The following is a 19,471-nucleotide window of genomic DNA, read 5'->3' on the forward strand; positions in this document are numbered from 1 at the left end:
TTGGAATGGTTCCCGGTCATGATATGTCCAATAAAGAGCATGAGTAAATAAGGTATAATCTCGGATGACAATATTTACTCTTCTTTTTTCTCAAAGCGATGAATAGACTATACATAGTAGGGAGTATATTATTTATCCTTTACCATTCATCCGGGCTTTTCGAAAGAAGAAACTGCTTCGTTGAATATTTGGAGCCAGTAATCATTGACCTGTATTCTGTCCTACCGGGGGAGTAACTGATAAGGTGGGCGTACTCTGTGGTTTAGTGTTACAACCCATGGAGTCGCGCTCTTAATCAGTACGACCATTAGACTACAGTCCATCACCATGTCGCCTGTAACCCTGCTGAGCATTCCGGTTTTACTGCTTTTTATTGCAGGTAAGTCATCCCCATCAAATTCCCACACAGCGCGTAACAGAGGCGTAGCAAATATCTTCACCATTCAGGACTGGCAGAGAAACACTAAGAGGATGTAGCTTGTCAATACAAATAGTAGTGTCTGCTGTCATAATCCTTTCCGAATCACACTCACAGTTACGCAACATTCGCCATTTACATGTGAGTACGGTGGCAAGCGTGTCACGCAAACTACAATACACGGGCACTGTAGTAATATTAATAATAATGCCGGGCTGAGTGGCTCAAACGGTTGAGGCGCTGGCCTTCTGGCCCCAACTTGGCAGGTTCGATCCTGGCTCAGTCCGGTGGTATTTAAAGGTGCTCAAATACGTCAGCCTCGTGACGGTAGATTTACTGGCACGTAAAAGAACTCCTGCGGGACAAAATTCCGGCACCTCGGCGTCTCCGAAAACCGTAAAAGTAGTTAGTGGGACGTAAAGCAAATAGCATTATTATTATTAGTAATGATCACTGTATGGCCTCAGCAACCGTACACAAGCATTTTGATCTGATACCTTGTAGGGTGCTTGGGAGTCAATTTTGATGTGCATAGATAGGGGCATGATCTTTTCCTCATTAATTTAAGTTCGGCTTCGCGAAACAACGTTTCACGTTATTTCGCGAAATACGACTGATCACATCGCTTTAATTTCGCGTTAATCATTTCCTAAAATTATTCATAAAAATTTTAATTCGTGAGATTTGTGAATTATTTATGTGAAAGATAAATTAAGAGAAACAATATTGATAATCATTCATTATTCCTTATGTAATCTTGATTAGAACTATAATATAGCCCTCACCAACATTACGTAACAAATTACCCTTTCACCCTACGTGGCCGTAGCTTTCACCCTATACGGCCAGATTATTAAGGTATTTTATAGAATATTAATACGAAAAGATACTTCTGCAGAAACGAGAAATTCTTATTCTGTCGTATGTTTCCCTTCACACACGTGATATTGGAATACAATTTCAATGAATATTGCGGCGTTTACGCACTTATCGCAAAATAAGTAAATTTTGCTTTAAACTGACTTTGTCGCTTTAATTCGCTGTAATTCGCGAAAACAAAATCACTAATTTATTAACCAGAATCATATGATTCGTTAAGATATCTCAAAATCTCAAAATCGCTTCAAAATATTTCTGTCGCGCTCATCGTTAATGCGAAAAAATCATGCCTCTATCCGTAGGTAATATGAGATAGTACCAAACACAAACCAACACGTCGTAAGTACTGAAAAATAAGTGTACAGAATTTTGACTTCTAAAATATCTTGACAGTGAGCGCCCCAGAATTTATTCATGATACTGCTCCACAGGGAACCTTACGCCGTTAGGCAAACCAACAACACCGTGTCCGGAAACCTTCACGAGGGGGGAGGGGGTAAACCTGATAATCTGGGCAGTCGCGTGTTATCTGTGATGAGGGGCGAAAATAAACTATCCGTGAAAAATAGTCAATCTCGAATCATTGAGCATTGAACTAACCTACAGAATGTATTTACTGTGGTGCTAAACGGCGTCATTGATCAGATTCAGTAAAAGTCATTATGGAAAGTTATTAAATTCAGTTAAACAGAAACATTATTATTATATATAAATATGATTAGCCATGAAAGCCCTTGAAGAAGTGTAAGGTAAAGGCTTCTTACTATTCGTGACTTCGGTGCTATGTGACAGATTAATTCTAGGCCCGATCGACGTTATTGCCAGCAATTGGGGCTAGGTTGGGTGAATCCCAGGGCAAATTACGCCTCAATCAGTGAAAATCTCTCTAAATTGTCTTCTTAATGATGGAGAATCGAGCTAGTTATATTGGAAAGATGTCTTCTGTCATAATCATGTTATGTCATTGGCTGCATATTGAATACTAGCTTCTTCTTCTTCTTCTTCTTCTTCTTCTTCTTCTTCTTTCTTTGCGGCTTTTCCTACACTATAGAGATTCGTAGGCGCGAACTCTGTTGTATATGTCGATTTACCCAATTTTTACGATCAGATTCCCCTTCCGGTGCAAAATCCTACATGAAGGTGTTTATTGGTCTATTATGTGTTTCTGAGATGATCAGAAGTATAGTTTGCAATTTGTGTTGTAAATGAAAAGCTGTGCATTAGAAAAAACGTAAACACCTTTTCCTCAAGCCAGGAAATTGATCCCAGGACTCTTTGAGCCGAAGGTTTCAACGTGATTTTTCAGCCTAGGAGCTGGACAATCAGTTAATTTAGACACATTGCTGATATAAAATTTTTGCTTCCCACTGAGCAACCTTGCATTCTTTATGGAGTGACCCACTGAGTTGGATACGCTATTTGATCAGTTTATCTGTGAGTTTAAATTCGGAAAATGATGCGTTCGAATCCCACTATGGCAGCCCTGAAGATTATTTTCTGTGGTTTCCCATTTTCACACCAGACAAGTTCTGAAGCTGTACATTAGTTAAGGCCATGGACATTCCGTTTCCATTTCCAGCTCTATTCGATCTCATCTTCACCGTAATAATAATAATAAAAAGCAAATAGAAGAAATTTGTAACAAGGAGACCCTACCCGAAGATTGTAAAATAGCTTTGATCCATCCATTACACAAAAAAGGCAGCATGAAGAACATCAACAACTACAGAGGAATATCTTTGCTACCCGTGACTTACAAAATTTTATCACTTGCCATCCTAGAGCGTTTGGAAGCACAAGTCGAACATCAAATAGGTGAATACCAAGGAGGGTTCAGAAAAGGTCGCTCAACAGCTGAACGGATCCAAAATCTCAAAACGATCATCAGATATTGTGCAGTAAGGTTCAAGCAGTATGTGTCTGTCTTTGTGGACTTTAAGAAAGCGTACGACTCCATTGACCGGGAAGTCCTGCTAAACATCTTAAATGAATTTGGAGTTGATTTGAAACTGCTGGCATTAATTAGAGCCACCCTGACCGATACAAAATCCAAGGTGAAGTTCCACGCATGTCTCTTCCTTTAACATCAAAACAGGTGTCCGACAAGGTGATGGGCTATCCCCGATACTCTTCAACTGTGTTCTTGAAAAGATCATCAGAACCTGGCGGGTGAGATTACAGGAAACCAACTACAGTCCATTGAGAATAGGAACCAAATCCAAGGGGATCGCAACAGACTGCTTAGCATTTGCCGATGATATTGCTGTTCTCTCAAACGACATAGAAACCGCTAGAGCTCAAGTTGAAATTTTAAAGGAAATTGCCGAACAAACTGGTTTGCAGATATCGTTTGAGAAAACAGAAGTAATAACTAACATCAAAGAGGCTCCACCAAAACTCCATACAAAATACGGGGACATCACCCGAGTAGACAAATTCAAATACCTGGGTGAGATCATCATGAAAAATGGACTGGACAAAGAAGCACTTCAGGAACGAGTACGCAAACTGGAAATAGCCTACCAAACATCCCGCACAATCTACAACAAAAAATGCCTTTCCCAAAACACCAAGATACGTCACTATGAAACAGTTCTGAAGCCAGTAGTTCTATATGCAGCCGAAACCCTGTCTCTAAATGCCAACAAAGGACTCCTTGAAGAACTGGAGAAAAGAGAACGCAAAATTGTGAGAGGAATCTTAGGATCAAAGTACAGAAATGGAATCCATCAAAAGAGATCCAACAAGGAAGTCTACAGCAAAATAGAGAAAATTACCGACACAATCAGAAAAAACGATTTTACGGTCATCTGAAAACAATGGACGAAAGAAACTTAACTAAAGAAATATTTCACTTTTTTGATTCAAACCCCAAAACCACAATTACCTGGTTCAGAAATACCAAAGAAGACCTGCAAATGCTACATATCTCAGCTGAAGACGCCCTTAACAGAGATCTCTTCCGCAAGAAAATATTGACGAACGGGCTAAACCGAGACGAGCAACTGAAGAAAGACACGGTGCCCCTTGGGCAGAGGAGCGTAAGCAGGCCCACTTTCAAAGAATGAGGGAAATTTGGGCTCTAAAGAAGGCCAAGTTCAGTGTCAAATGCAACAAGACTTAACGTGGTCCTTGATGGCACCAGCGAATTATATATAATAATAATAATAATAATAATAATAATAATAATAATAATAATAATAATAATAATAATAATAATAATAATAATAATAATAATAATCGTATGGCCTCAGCTACCGTTTGCAGACATTTCAATTTGAAGCCATCTGGCTGTCAGCTCATTAATTTTGACGTTCCGTTTTACTCTAGCCCTACTAGATGCCAGACCGAGTAAACCGAAACTCTCTTGGGCGTCTGTGGCTGAGATTTAATTAATTTTGTCAGGTAAACACCAAATGTGTCACCAGAGATCTTTTACATGCGGACATCGTACGACACGGCCGCTTCCTTCCAACTCTACGCTTTTCCTCTCCCATCGTCGCCATAAGACCTACAGTACAGTATGTGTGTCGGTGCGACGTAAAGCCAATTGCAAATAATAATAATAATAATAATAATAATAATAATAATAATAATAATAATAATAATAATAATAACACCGGGCGAGTTGCCCGTGTGGTTAGGGGCGCACAACTTTGAACTTGCATCCGGGAGATAGTGGGTTCGAACCCCACTGTCGGCAGCCCTGAATATGGTTTTCCGTGGTTTTCCATTTTCATACACGCAAATGCTGGGGCTGTATCTTAGTGAAGGTCACGGCCGCTTCTTTCCCATTCCTATCCCATGTCGCCATAAGACCTATCTGTGTCGGTGCGACGTAAAGCAAATAGCAAATAATAATAATAATAATAATAATAATAATAATAATAATAATAATAATAATAATAATAATAATAATAATTTCGTGTGGCTATTTCTAGCCGAGTGCAGCCCTTGTAAGGCAGACCCTCCGCTGAGGGTGGGCGGCATCTGCCATTTGTAGGTAACTGCGTGTTATTGTGGTGGAGGATAGTGTTAGGTGTGGTGATAATAATAATAATAATAATAATAATAATAATAATAATATATTAAGGCCTCAACGCCTGTGTGCAGATATTTTAGTATCACACCATTTAGGCTGCCTGCGTGTCAATTTCGACGTACCGGTTTATTCTACCAGATGGCAGAGATGTAAGAACAGACATTATTGCTATCCACCAACTAGCATGAACAATGGTGGTGCTTGATCCAATGATCCACTTTGAAAGTGACATAATGGAGGCCATGGAAATTGGTAGTTATAAGAAACATTTGAGCTTTGCATTTCATAGTTAAGTACACACATACAGTACATCTTCCTTGTAAACTATTATGCCTTTCAGCATTCAGTCTGCAAGGCTCTATGAATTTATTAGTCGCCCCCACAATCCTCTAGGAATATTGTTAATGATTCTCTACCTTTGTGCCTCGTTTAATTCCATACCTCTTATTTTTAAATCATTAGAAACCGAGTCTAACCATCGTCATCTTGGTCTCTCTCTAATATCTTACCCTCCATGACCGAGTCCATTATTCTCCTAGGTAACCTATCATCCTCTGCTCGCCTCACTTGACCCAACCACCGAAGACGGTTTTGAGTACAGCTTCATCAGTCGAGTTCATTACGAACTTAGCCTTAATCTCCTCATTCCGAGTACCCTCTTGCCATTGTTCCCACTTAATTTGTTCCAGCGATCAATCCACAGCACGAAGTAAACAACTACCGTATCCTAAAGTTTTGAAATTACACGACAGTTCCCGCAAGTACAACGCAACAAACAGAATCCATGTGTAATGCATCGTATAATAACCTCACAAGGGAGTTACAAGACTGATTGTTTTGATTCACAGCACGAGGTGAACTGTAAAATAATATGGCCTCGGCTACCATGGTGCAGACCTTCTGAATTGGTGCCAACTAGGCGGCCTGCCACCCAGTTCCAACGTTCCTATTGTGCTGCAATTTAGTAAAAAAAAAAAGGAGAAATTCTACTGAAACGGATACTACGGGTGAGTTATTTAATTTTGTTGAGTGACACTGAGTGCGCTACGAGAGATCCTTAACATGCCAACAATAGAGATATGACCAGGAGAGTTGGCCGTGCGGTTAGGGGTGCGCAGCTGTGAGCTTGCATCCGGGAGATAGTGAGTTCGAACCCCACTGTCAGCAGCCCTGAAGATAGTTTTCCGTGGTTTCCCATGTTCACACCAGGCAAATGCTAGGGCTGTAGCTTAATTAAGGCCACGACCGTTTCCTTCACACTTCTAGGCCTTTCTACCCCATGGTCGCCACAAGACCTCTCTGTGTCGGTACGACATAAAGCAAAATTTAAAAGAAATAGTGATATGGAGTGCCAAGATTTTTTACACCTTTCTTCAAAAATTGACTTCCTCGCCCGGGATTGAACCCACGAACATGGGATAATGAGTCGGACACTCCACCACAGATTCACTGAGGCTATTCCATAACCTGAAACCTTGGATTACTTGAAGCTACAATCTCAAGGAATTCTGAAATCTCACCAGGGTCACAATATCATAGCTTCAAGTCATTTCTGTAAGTCCAATACTGAAAATAGTTGCAGTAAACTACAGTGAAGAAACACATAGATAAAATTCAGTAACAAATAGGAAAGCACTGTATTTTTAAAAATCGAGCAATAGAAATCCAGAGACACTGACGTTTAAACATGGGAAAGACCAAAGTAATGGTCATAAGCCAATATGTCATTCAACCTGTTGACTTTACAGTAGCCGGCATATCACTGGAGCATGTCCAATGCTTTAAGTATCCCGGAAGCGTACTTGACCACAGCTTGAACAGGCTAGGACTGAATTCAAGAGAATGCAACAGGGACTTAAAAATCAATATCCGTCTCCGTTTACTTCGATATATTGTATTATCTCTCTCACTTTACGGTGCTGAGACTTGGACCCTAACAGAGAACACCATAAGAAAACTTTGATCCTTTGAGATGTGGTGCGACCGACGCCTGTTCATAATACCATGGGTTGACAGAATGAAGTACTCCAACACAGGAACAAAGAGCTAGAGGAAATGGTCGACATCAAAGGGGGAAAAAACGTGAGTACTTGGCCACATCATTCGAAATAATAATAATAATAATAATAATAATAATAATAATAATAATAATAATCGTATGGCCTCAGCTACCGTGTGCAGACATTTCGATTTGACGCCATCTGGCTGTCTGCTCGTCAATTTCGACGTTCCGTTTTACTCTAGGTCCGCTAGATGGCAGACAGAGTAAACCGGATCTCTCTTGGGCGTCTATGGCTGAGATTTAATTAATTTTGTCGGGTAAATACCAAATGTATCACCAGAGATCTTTTACATGCCGACATCGTACGACATGGAGTGTCGAATGGACTTTTTTCCGACCTTCAAAAATCCGACTACCTCTGCCGGGTTTGAACCCGCTATCTTAGGATCCGGAAGCCGACACTCTACCACGGATCCACAGAGGCAGCTTCATTCGAAGTGATAAATATAGACTACTTCAGCTTATCATATAAGGTAAAACTGAAGGAAAGAGAACAAGAATCAGACCGCCTTGATGACAGCCGACGTCCGATGAGGATAAGGTACGAGAAGAAGAAGAAGAAGAAGAAGAAGAAGAAGAGACTCTATAAATAGCAAATACTAAAGGAGTAGAAATTGCCACAACCTTAGCCACATAGCCTAACCTCTCGACGAAATATACATCTGTATGCAAAAGCATGTAACGATTGAACAAAACAAAAAAAAAAAAAATAACCACATACATCGGTTCAGTAGAAACCACACACGAACTGTCCTAACGGCCTTATGCTTTAAACGTGCCTTAGGTGCAGATCTAGATAAAGCGAGTTGGATGGCATTGATGCTACCCGAGATTATCGAGAATTTGGATTATACGGCAATAAGATTTGGCGATTACTGAAAATATTGACTGTTCACTTATTTTTGCGAAGATATTACTGGCATGTGAAAGGAGATAAATAAATGTGTGTTGTGGAAAACTCTGAAATATAGTGCCAAGTTACTAATCAATGAACGTATTCCCCGGAGCACAAATGTTTGAAACCAATATAGTGGCACAAGTATCAGCATTATTCTAGTACAGTGGTTTCCTAACTTCTTTTGTTTCATGTTTTTCCTTGTCCCCCTTCTATTGATTCCTCTTCCGCATGTATCCCCGGGTTGTGACGTTTATTGTTGTTTCAATCATCGGTCGATAGACTGGTTCTATGCAGCTCTCCATGTCATCCTATCCTGTGCTAACTTTTCACTCTACGTTTTTACAATTTGCGTTACATCGCACCGGCAAATAGGTCTTATAGCGACGATGGGATAGGAAAGACCTAGGAGTTGGAAGGAAGTGGCCGTGGCCTTAATTAATTAATTAATTTGCCTGGTGTGAAAATTGGAAACCACGGAAAACCATCTTCAGGGCTGCCGACAGTGGGATTCGAACCCACTATCTCCCGGATGCAAGCTCACAGCTGCGCGCCCCTAACCGCACGGCCAACTCGCCCCGTCATTTCTACGCAACTGCTGCGTCCAACATCTGCTATAATTTTCTTGTCATATTCATATTTTGGTCTACCCTACCGTTCATACTGCCTACACTTCCCTCAAAAACTAACCGAAGAAATCCTGGGTATCTTAAGATGTGTCCTATCATTCTATCCATTCTTCTCGTCAATTTTAGCCAAATCGATCATCTTTCACCAATTCGATTCAGCATCTCTTCATTCCTGATTCGATCTATCCATCTCACTTTCAGCATTCTTCTGTAACACAACATTTCAAAAGCTACTATTCTTTTCCTTTCTGGGCTAGTTATCATCCATGTTTCACTTCCATACAATGCCACGCTCCACACGAAAGTCTTCAAAAAGGATTTCTAATTCGTATATCAGTGTTCGAAATGAGCAAATTTATTTCCTTTAAAAAAGTTCTTCCTTGCGTATACTAGTCTGCATTTTATGTCCTCCTTACTTTTGCCATCGTTAGTTATTTTACTATCCAAGTAACAATATTCATCTAATTCATTTCCTAATCTAATATTACCTGCATCACCTGACTTCGTACTACTGCACTCCATTACTTTTGTTTCGGAATTATTTATTTTCATCTTCTACTTCTTACCCAAGACTGTGCCCATACCATTCAGCAATTTCTCCAGATCTACTGCAGTCACAGATAAAATAACAATATCATCCTTAAAATCTCAGGGTTTTGATTTCCTCTCTTTGGATTGGGATTCCCTTTCCAAATTCATCTTTGATTTCTTTACTGTCTGTTCTATATAAACTTTAAAAAGGAGGGCGAAAAACTACAGCCTCGTCTCACTCCTTTCTGCATCTTTTTCAAAGCCCTCAATTCTTATCACTACAGACTAATTTTTATATAGATTGTATATAATTCTTCATTCTCAGCATATTATCCTGATCACCTTCAGAATCTCAAATAGCTTGGTCCAATCAGCAATATCGAATGCCTTTTCTACATCTACGAACTCCATGTACATGGGCATGTCCCTCTTAATTCGGTCCTCTAAGATCAGACGTAAAGTCAGGATTGCTTCACGTATTCCTACATTTCTTTTGAGGCCAAGTTCATCTCCTCCCAACTCATTTTCAACTGTCTTTCCAATCTTCTGTAAATAATACGCGTTAAAAGTTTGCAGGCATGAGATACTAAACTAATGGTGCGGTAGTTTCCACACTTGTCAGCACCGGCTTTTTTGGGAATAAGTATAACAACATTCTGCCGAAAATCGGATGTCATCTCTCCTGTCTCATACATATTACACACTAAATGGAGTAACCTCTCCATATTGGTTTATTCTATGGCAGTCAGTAATTCAGAGTGAATGTCGTCAATTCCAGATTCCTTGCTCCTATTTAGATCTCCCAAAGCTCTGTCGAATTCTGACCTCAATATTGGGTCTCTTCTTGTTCCAATACCATATCATGCGCGCCTTTACATTGATAAAACTGTTGGATATGTTCCTGCCGTCTTTCTGCCTTGTCTTCTTTCCCCAGAAGTGGTCTTCTATCTGAGCTCCTACTATTCATACACATAGATTTCCTTTCTCCAAAGGTTTCCGCGATTTTCCGGTATGCAGCATCTATCTTTCCTAGAACCATACAACATTCTTCCATAGCTGCCCTGCACTTTCTATCCCCTTCATTCTTTAATCGCTTGTATTCTTTCCTGCCATCCTCACTTTTTTCATTCTTGTGTTTTCGTCGTCCATCAATCAGGTCTAGTATCTCATGAATTATCAATTGATTGTTGCTTTTTCCTTTCTTCCTAATATTTCTTTAGCAGCCCTACTGACCTCATTTCTGACGATTGTCCATTCTTCCTCTATTGTGTTTCCTTCAGTATTTTAATTTCGTCCGTGTGCAACATTTACCTTAAAACAATCACTCACACTCTTTTCTTTCAACTTATCTAGAAGCCATCTCCTAGCATTCCTTCCTTTCTTCAATTTCTTCATCTTCAGGCGGCATTCCGTGACTAACAAGTTGTGGTCGGTATCCACGTCTGCTCCTTGGAAAGTTTTGCAATCCAATACCTGGTTTCTGAATCTCTGCCTATGCATAATGAAGTCTATTTGATACCTTCCAGTGTCTCCAGGTATAGTCCACCTACACAGCCGCCGTTTGTGGTGTTTGAACCAAGTATTAGCAAGGACTAAATTATGATCGGTACAGAATTCAACAAACCGAATTCCTCTTTCGTTTCTTTGTCCCAGTTCGAATTATTCTACTGTATTACCTTCTCTTCCTGGGCCTAGCATTGCATTCCAGTCTCCCTTCACAATTAGATTCTCGTCACCTTTTACATATTGCATTAAATCTTCTATTTTTTCATACTAGCTGATGTACCCGTGCTTCGCTACGGAATTTTATATTGTATACAGAATTCTGGGTTGGGTAGTGTACTCGTTGTGAGCAAGATTACATTAAATTGCATAGCTCTTAACGTTACCCTAGAAACGCGACTGGGAAGTCACCAAACGTCTTTTCTCATATGAAGAATGAGTTAGGGAATTTTCATTGTAATGGTAGTCCCGCTTGCCTACCATAAATCACAATCACTCTCCACCTGCATTTTTAAATCCTCAGAAATACTGTATTAGTGGTTTTCCCAAATGAAATGAACATACGTCATTACAATCACGTCAGTTGGAATGGCGCGATTAAACGCAATGCCTTCATATAAAATACTCGATCAAACGAAAAACCACACATTTTCTCACTTTTAACGAGCAGGACTACGCTGCCGATCTAACAGTCCAAAGTTCCAGGGCTGGAATGACCAAAGCCGCAGACAGCCGTGATCCACTAATCTGATTCCTAAGAGTACTCGATGAGTCGGAATATCTTAATTCTTACTACACTGGCGGCGGAAAAATCTATCTGACTTGGAGGCAAATTCTTCCTCCATGCCAGAGAATAAACCCCCTCTTCACTGCTAATTTGGAATAAAATGAATATATAATTTAATAAAAGTGAAGAAGAAGAAGAAGAAGAACCTTTTCTTAAGAAACGGCTCTTTTCATGGTTGAATTTTGAGTTATTTAGTGAATTGTGGTGCTATAGTTTGAAATAGGCCTAAATTGTTATTCTAGACCAGCCCATACTACCACTACTACTACTACTACTAAGTAAGCTTCTGCCTTAAATGTGCACACTGCTCATTCAAAACAGCATGTCAGAGTAGGGATCGAATAGCTGGAATACTACGATGACCAATGTGTTACGTACCACCAGTATCAGAAAATGTATGAACCAGAGGAATGGCACGCTAAAGAATAAAGTTTCCTAACTCCCCATTTATTTCCCGCCAATATTCAGTCAGACTGTTATACTCGGTACGCAGCAGTAGTCTCATCTATCGGAGTTGAGAGACAGCACAAGGGACAACGAACATCACAACAAACTATGGTCAAAGTCATGTTATTGTTGATCAATGTTATGCGCTTTCGATATTGTAGGCCTTCACATTTAGTTTTCTTCCGACTCTGAAATACCACTCTTAAGATAATCGGTAAGGTAAAACTGAACAAAACATAAATTATCGGAAATTGCATTCTCTATAACTTTTGTTATGTAATACTTTTCGATAGGACCAATAACATACGTATTTAAAAATTACATTTTAAGCGCTTTCTCCTAAACTACAATTTCGTCCAGGGTGAATAAATTTTTTATATCTTAGACTGTTGTTTCTTATTCCCTGACTCTATATACCGATTGTCATTAAATTCTGTTAACCCATTTTCTCGTGGTTCGGCTTTGATATGGACTTAGCAACAAAATTACAAATTCATGAATATCTGTGTTATCATAGCAGGTACGGTAAAATGTATAAGACATAAATGGTCGGAAATTTAATTCTATATAAGTTTAGTTATGCAGTATTTATCGATAGGACCACTAATATCATACATATTTGAGAATTAAATTTTAGGCCTCCCCCTAAACTACCATTTCACTCAGTGTGAATAAAATGATTCATAGCATAGCTTATAGTGGCTCATTCTACGACTATGCATACCAATTTTCATTGAGATAGGATCACCCATAACGTAAATATTTAAGAATTAAATTTGGACCTTCCCCTAAACTAACATTTCACTCAGCGTGAATAAAATTATTTATAATTTAGATTGTAGGGACTTATTTTTCGACTTTGCATACCAATTTTCATTAATATAGGACCACTAATATAATAATTATTTGAAAATTAAATTTTAGGCCTTCCCCTAAACTACCATTTCTATCAGCGTAAATAAAATTATTTATGGCCTAGATTGTAGCAACGTATTTTCTGACTTTACATACCGATTTTCATTAAATTCTCTTTATCCGTTTTCTAGTGATGTGTGTACAGACAGACAGACAGACAGACAGACAGACAGGCAGGCAGACAGACAGATATTACGGGAAAGTAAAAAGCGCATTTCCTTGTTACTGTGGACATGACCGATAGAGAAATAACATTCGTTTCAAATTCTGAGCAATGTACAGACAAAACTCTTATTATATATATAGATGACGGATAAGCATGAGCACGTTGAAAAGTGCAGACCCCCACTTCGAGATTCATACCTCCTAAATGGTGCACGATATTAACAAACGGTTTACACCATCAGACGCATCATTTATCGCTCTACATATTTGTTTCTAAACCATTTCCTCGTATCTCCCATATTTATGGGGTAAATTCAAAAATTTGAATAGGGTGAAATTTGGGTACATTGTTAACGTTTTACATTACATTTGCCTACTTATGTACAAGCTAGAATCATGAAATTTGGTCCACATATGGACCTTGATCGTGTCAATGTGCGTACCCCACTTGATGATCCTATCATTCCTATAAGTCCGTCAAACGGTGAAAAATACTTGAAAACATCAGCAAATTTACGAACAATGCAGAAATACAACCAAATCTAACGTATAAGGGAAAGAGATACGACAAAATATCATAGGACCAAAGTTGTATATCACTCCGAATTGAAGAAAGATTGTGCCATCCGTTTTGTGATACGACTAACCATTTAGCCAACAAATAGCTCAAAAGGAATGTCTGTACAGTCATTAAAATTGTCTGCATATTTCGATATCTTTGGGGGTAAAAAGTGAAAAATTTGAACATCTTGGAATTTTTCCGTCCGTTAGGGACCAAAAGCTGTAATTTCACCAAATTTCAATTTTCTACCTCGTCTGGAAGTTTGTGCCGCCATCTTGATTTGGAGGGACGGGGGATAAAAATTAGGAAATTCCTGAACATTTTTAAGCCCACGAAACCTATAGGTTGTCGCTTTGGACAAATTATACGACTGCATCCTTATGCTCAGCCCAAAATTTGAGGCCCCCCAGCGTGCCCCCTTCAGGGAATTTTGAGAATTTTCGATTTTTCTAGGGATGCTGGGGTCATCAGCTTCTCCCGTACCAAGTTTCAAATTTCTGAGATATCTGGAAGTGCCTCATTAATTCACGTCTTTTTTCATTCTTAAATATTTATATATACATCGCTCCAGACCGACTTGCTTGCATATATATGTTTTCGATTTCATTGTCCGCTGAACTACTAGGCATATAGATCTGCACTAGTATGGTGGGCATTGGTTTGGTGTCTATCTTGACAACAATAATCTTTTCACCATTCTGGTCGTAGTAGCTTACCCGATGCCCTATTTCCTTATTCATTATCAAACCAACTCCTGCATTTCGCTTGTTTGATAATTTGTTGATAATTCTGTAGTCGCCTGACCAAATATCCTGCTCTTCCTCCCAACGTACTTCATTTATACCAACTACATCTAATTTTAGTCTATCAATCTTCCTTTTCTGATTCTCTAACCTACCACAACGATTCAAACTTCTAACATTCCATGCTCCGACTCGCAGAATGTCAGTGTCCATCTTCCTGATGATTGCCCCTTCTCATTTAGTCCCCACCCGGAGAGGGGCTATTTTACCTCCGGAATATCTTACCTGGGACGAAATTATCATCAGTCCATCTTCCATACAGAGAGAGCTGCATGTTTTCGTGAGTTAGTCCCGTTGCTTGCAACCGTATAGCAGTATCAAAGCAGCTAAGCCATATTGAGTATTATTACAAGGCCATATCAGTAAATCATCTAGACTGCCACCCTGGCAACTTCGGAAAGTTTGGTACCCCCGTTTCGATGAAATATTCCTTAGTCTGGTCGCTCGACCGATATCCATCCAATATGGTTGCACCTGCGGTTCGGGACGCGCAAGCCTCCCCCACCGCGGCAAGGCCACATGGTTCACAGGGGAGGGTTAAGATGGCATGTTTTTAAATATTTTCTTTCCTTCCCATCTAATGTAATCATTTACTTAAAGGTTTTGGACAGATGTTTTTGTCGTGACCACAAATATATTATTCTTGTTCAAATCGCCACAAAAATGGATCTAAGGTAATCCAGTGGGTATCAGCGAAGGGGTATAGTGCGCATTGGTATCACCTAAATATCACTATAAATTTTGTCACAAATGGAACATAATTATTACTTTTACACATATCAAGTGAAAAATCCCTGGCAAATTAAGAAATATATGTTTTTTGGAGAATATTAATACGTACTTTACTACTTTACAACTACATTTGGTGTTGCGCTCGCAGCGACACACGTATGTCTTTTGTCTTACACTTTGAACAATTTCGTGTGTGATATCTGTGTTCACTGAAGTTCTTTGCTTTCGTTTCATTCTTCACTTGTCAATGACATCATTTCATGAATTGTATCGCGATATGCAATATTTAATAGGCGACAAAATGATATGGCCAATGTACATAAGAAAAATTCAGTGGACTAGTGATTTATTGGTTCGTTCGAACAGAAATAAAAATATTTATTGGCCCAGGGATCATGCTATTTTTCTTTTGACCTCCATTTTGCTGTTTGTACTGGCCAAAGATAATGAGAATCTACAGACATAGCACTCCCATTCCACGGTGCTAGCCCTGGACCTGAAGAAAGTAACAAAAGACGGCACCAGCAGCGGAGTACGACATAAACCAGTCCTGTCTACAAGCCTTAAGTATGTTTTCATATTTCTCAAATAACGACGGCATTTCTTAATTTGCCAGGGATTTTTCACTTGATATGTGTAAAAGCAATTATTATGTTCCATTTGTGACAAATTTTATAGTGATATTTGGGTGATACCTTTGCGCATCATACCCCAGCGAAGAACTCCCTACCTTAATTTCAAAACACTGGAAATTAAATTAACATAATGACTAAGGCAGGTGTAGGGGATACCTAAAATGGGTGGTAAAGGTGTGCCCGGTTCTCATAGAAGGCCGTAAGTCGAAAAAAGAAAAAATTGAGAACTAAGGCTTCATCTTCAGGAGAGTCACATGCGTTTAGTCAGTCTGCACTAGAGATGGACTGTTGGAAGCCTTTACCTTCCACATCAGTACGTCCTTCCACGGCCTGTATGGAGATGATTTGTTTCAGCTTATCAAAGTAATAGAGTGCATGGTTTTACAGCTCTGGTCTGTGGACAGCAATCCTGTTCAGACAAGTCTCAGGTCATCACGTTGAAGAAAAATTTGCTCTGTGGTTACGACAAATCTACCCGACCAGTCAAGAAACACACTGACAAGATCAACGTATATCTCCAATTACACATCAAGAACTTTAATTTCGTAAGTATCACTTTGTACTCATATTTTAGTGTAAAATTTGAGGCACTTTTATGTTATTGTTTTATGTGTAGCTTTAATTTCCGATTAGAAAAAAAAATCGTTATTCGCAACTAGCTTATAAATAAGGCTGAGTAAAGCGAGACTGAGTTTGAGTGGCTCTATTGTTCGTCAGCGTACTCATATACAGAGTGATTCAAAACGCTGTGTAGAAACTGAAGTTTCCCATAGAGGGGTCGAAGTGCAACAACTTTAGAATAGGAACGAATAGTCTAGCACGTAATCATTAGTCAGGGTGACGCCTGCGTTGAATGTAGTGGGAATCAGCTCGAACAGCTCTTGTAAACAATGTTCAGTCCCCAGTATCTTCACTGTGTACACAATTGACTATGATTATATTGATTGTCAGTTCCCAATAGTGTTGGAAAAATAAAAAATGAAATGTCCATTATGTTGTTCCTGACATTCCCAGTCAGTTTAAATTTGTAGTGTAGTTATTTTATTAGTACCTTGCTTGCCTTATTGTTGTATAATACTTTCGCTATTTTAGCATTTAACTTAACGGGAGTTTTCATCCCTGTTAGAGTGTAGTAGATTACACTAAAAATAAATAATATAATTATCTGTTTACGTAATTAAGGGCCGATGACCGAGATGTTAGGCCCATTTAAACAGCAAGCGTCATATGTATTTAATTAAAATATTTTTGTGTTGTTTCAGCTGCCCAGTTATTCTTACTATTTTATAATTAGGATATGCTTAAATAGTAATATAGTATATTTACTTTATCACTAAATATCTTCCTTTATTGTCGTGCAATCCTTGTGTAATATTCATTTTTTTAAATTCATGGAATGTGTTATTTTTGTTAATTTTTCTCAATATTTCATATTTCGGTGAAGAAGATTAAATGTGGAATGTAGGTGCAGGGACTGTGGATGTGAGCGGGTATTTAAGAGTATAATGGAAATGACGGAGGACAGGAATGAGGATAGGGCCACATCAAAAAACGTGCAGGACCTGAATGGTTGGTAGACAAGGAGGAGAATGATGAGGAGAAGTTGTGGAAGATAGATGGGCAAATGTTTACAGGGAAGAAAATTGAGAGCCACGGAGTCTAGTCGGGGAGGGGGGATTTCAAGACAGACATGAGGAATAGTGAAGTATTTTTGAGGAGGGGAAGGTAAGATTAAAGGGAAATTTAGAGTAGAAGGTAGGAAGAGGTAGGTGGAACAGGGTCATGAGAGGTAGGAAAGGGAAGAGGAAGTAGGTATTGCAGCCATCAGGAAAGATAAGGAAGAACAGAAACGGAGGACATCAAAAGAGGTGGGCGGGGTTGAGGCTCTAATCACATAATCCGTTGTTGGGCACGTACGAAAAGTATGTAGCGGAAAGGGAACCAGAGTGGAGTGTTATGAAGGAATTAGTTTAATGCAGATGTTGAGGAAAGTGGAAAGGAAGGAGAAGGGAAAGGAAAAGGTGATAGTTTTTCATGCCAACAAGATAAAGCAAGCAGGAATAGGTACTACCAGATACGTAGGGCCTGATTATGTCAGCGCAGGAGAAGTTTAAGGGAACAGAGATTGTTATCAGTGGGATCTTCTGTAGGAGGAATGCTAACTGGAGGGTGGTCGGGGATTTTAATGAGACCATGGAGTGAGTCTGTGGGGAAGTGGGAGTGAGATTTGTGGATCATAATGGGCTGGTAGGAGATAGGGATCTGCACTCAGATGACTTTCCCTTGAATCACACAGCTAAGTATAAGTTAGGAGGTTTGATTAGAAGTGTTATCGAAAAGTACATTCAGGGAAGCAGGGTGGACTAGGGAGCGGTGATGAGAGTATAGAGAGCTGGAAGTCAAGAAAGGACAACATAAAGTTGCTCGTGATAAACTGTGGAAGTACTGTAGAAAAAGGATAGAATTAAGCAATATTTACTATATAATGTAATAGGAGTTGAATGGTGGTTAATAAATGATGTTATGGATGCGGGAATTTTCTCCCGGAACTGATTTATCCTAGAGATGGGGTATAATTGAAGGGAAGTGGAGCAATCATACAGGTAAAATAATTAAACTATGAAGACGTTAAGATGAGATACACGAAATTCTAGGTGTAAGGCTTATCTCTAAAGATGATAAGCCTGGAAGAGGTGACGCTGATGCGGAATTATTTCATGTGGGGAACGACACACAAAGAAAGGTGATAGTCGCTGGTGATTTCAATTTACCAAATGTTAACTGGGAATGTAATAAGAATGGTGGAAAACATGGCCAAAAAATGACAAATAATTTAATCTGGGAAGGACAGCTGAATACAGGAAGTGACGGAAACGACTATGGGGAATATTCTTATTCTTGACATGTGTGCTAATGAAACCAAATGAGCTCTGCGGAGAAACGGAAGTGAAAGATGGTATAAGTGACCATGAAGCAGTTTTAGTTGTAACTTAGTTAAAATTTAATGTATATAAAGGAAAGTAATAAAAATAGTACTATTAAGCAGTACCATATGGTTTATAAGACTGGAATGAAAGAAATTTTAAAAATTTATAATGATCCATGATTTTCTTAATAACGTAAATTTCCTTCAGAATATATTTAAAGTAATTTGTGAGGAACCTGATTCAGTTCGATGGTATTTGAAGGTGCTCATATACAACAGCCCCGTGTAGGTCGATTTACTGGCACGTAAAAGAACTCCGGGTAGTTAATGAGACGTAAAACTCGTAACATTATTATTAGTTTTTGATGAGTTGAAAACAGGCACGTGGCTTTAAATGTGCTAAGAAATGGTAAAACGAGGTGCATGTTTAAAAAGAGTTTGGATTAATTATGGATGTAAGGAAAGGTTGAGGACCTTACCTAGAATTTAAATTTAATGAAGAAGACAGCTAAGAATAACAAGATAGCAAGCATATTTGGT

At 39.0% G+C, this 19,471-nt stretch overlaps 1 protein-coding gene across 1 annotated transcript in view; it reads left to right on the top strand.

Annotated features, from left to right (window-relative positions):
* The first annotated feature begins 315 nt into the window (after window positions 1-315).
* The window catches only part of LOC136874835 (neuronal acetylcholine receptor subunit non-alpha-2), a 120,518-nt gene continuing 101,362 nt past the window's right edge, over window positions 316-19,471 (top strand). Inside the window, exons 1-2 of the mRNA XM_067148515.2 lie at window positions 316-379; window positions 16,393-16,550. Coding sequence (XP_067004616.2) covers window positions 328-379; window positions 16,393-16,550 — 210 coding nt within the window. The 5' untranslated portion in view covers window positions 316-327. The remainder of the gene's footprint in view (window positions 380-16,392; window positions 16,551-19,471) is intronic.

This window comes from Anabrus simplex, chromosome 5 (assembly GCF_040414725.1).
Source record: "Anabrus simplex isolate iqAnaSimp1 chromosome 5, ASM4041472v1, whole genome shotgun sequence".
Taxonomy (NCBI): Eukaryota; Metazoa; Arthropoda; class Insecta; order Orthoptera; family Tettigoniidae; genus Anabrus; species Anabrus simplex.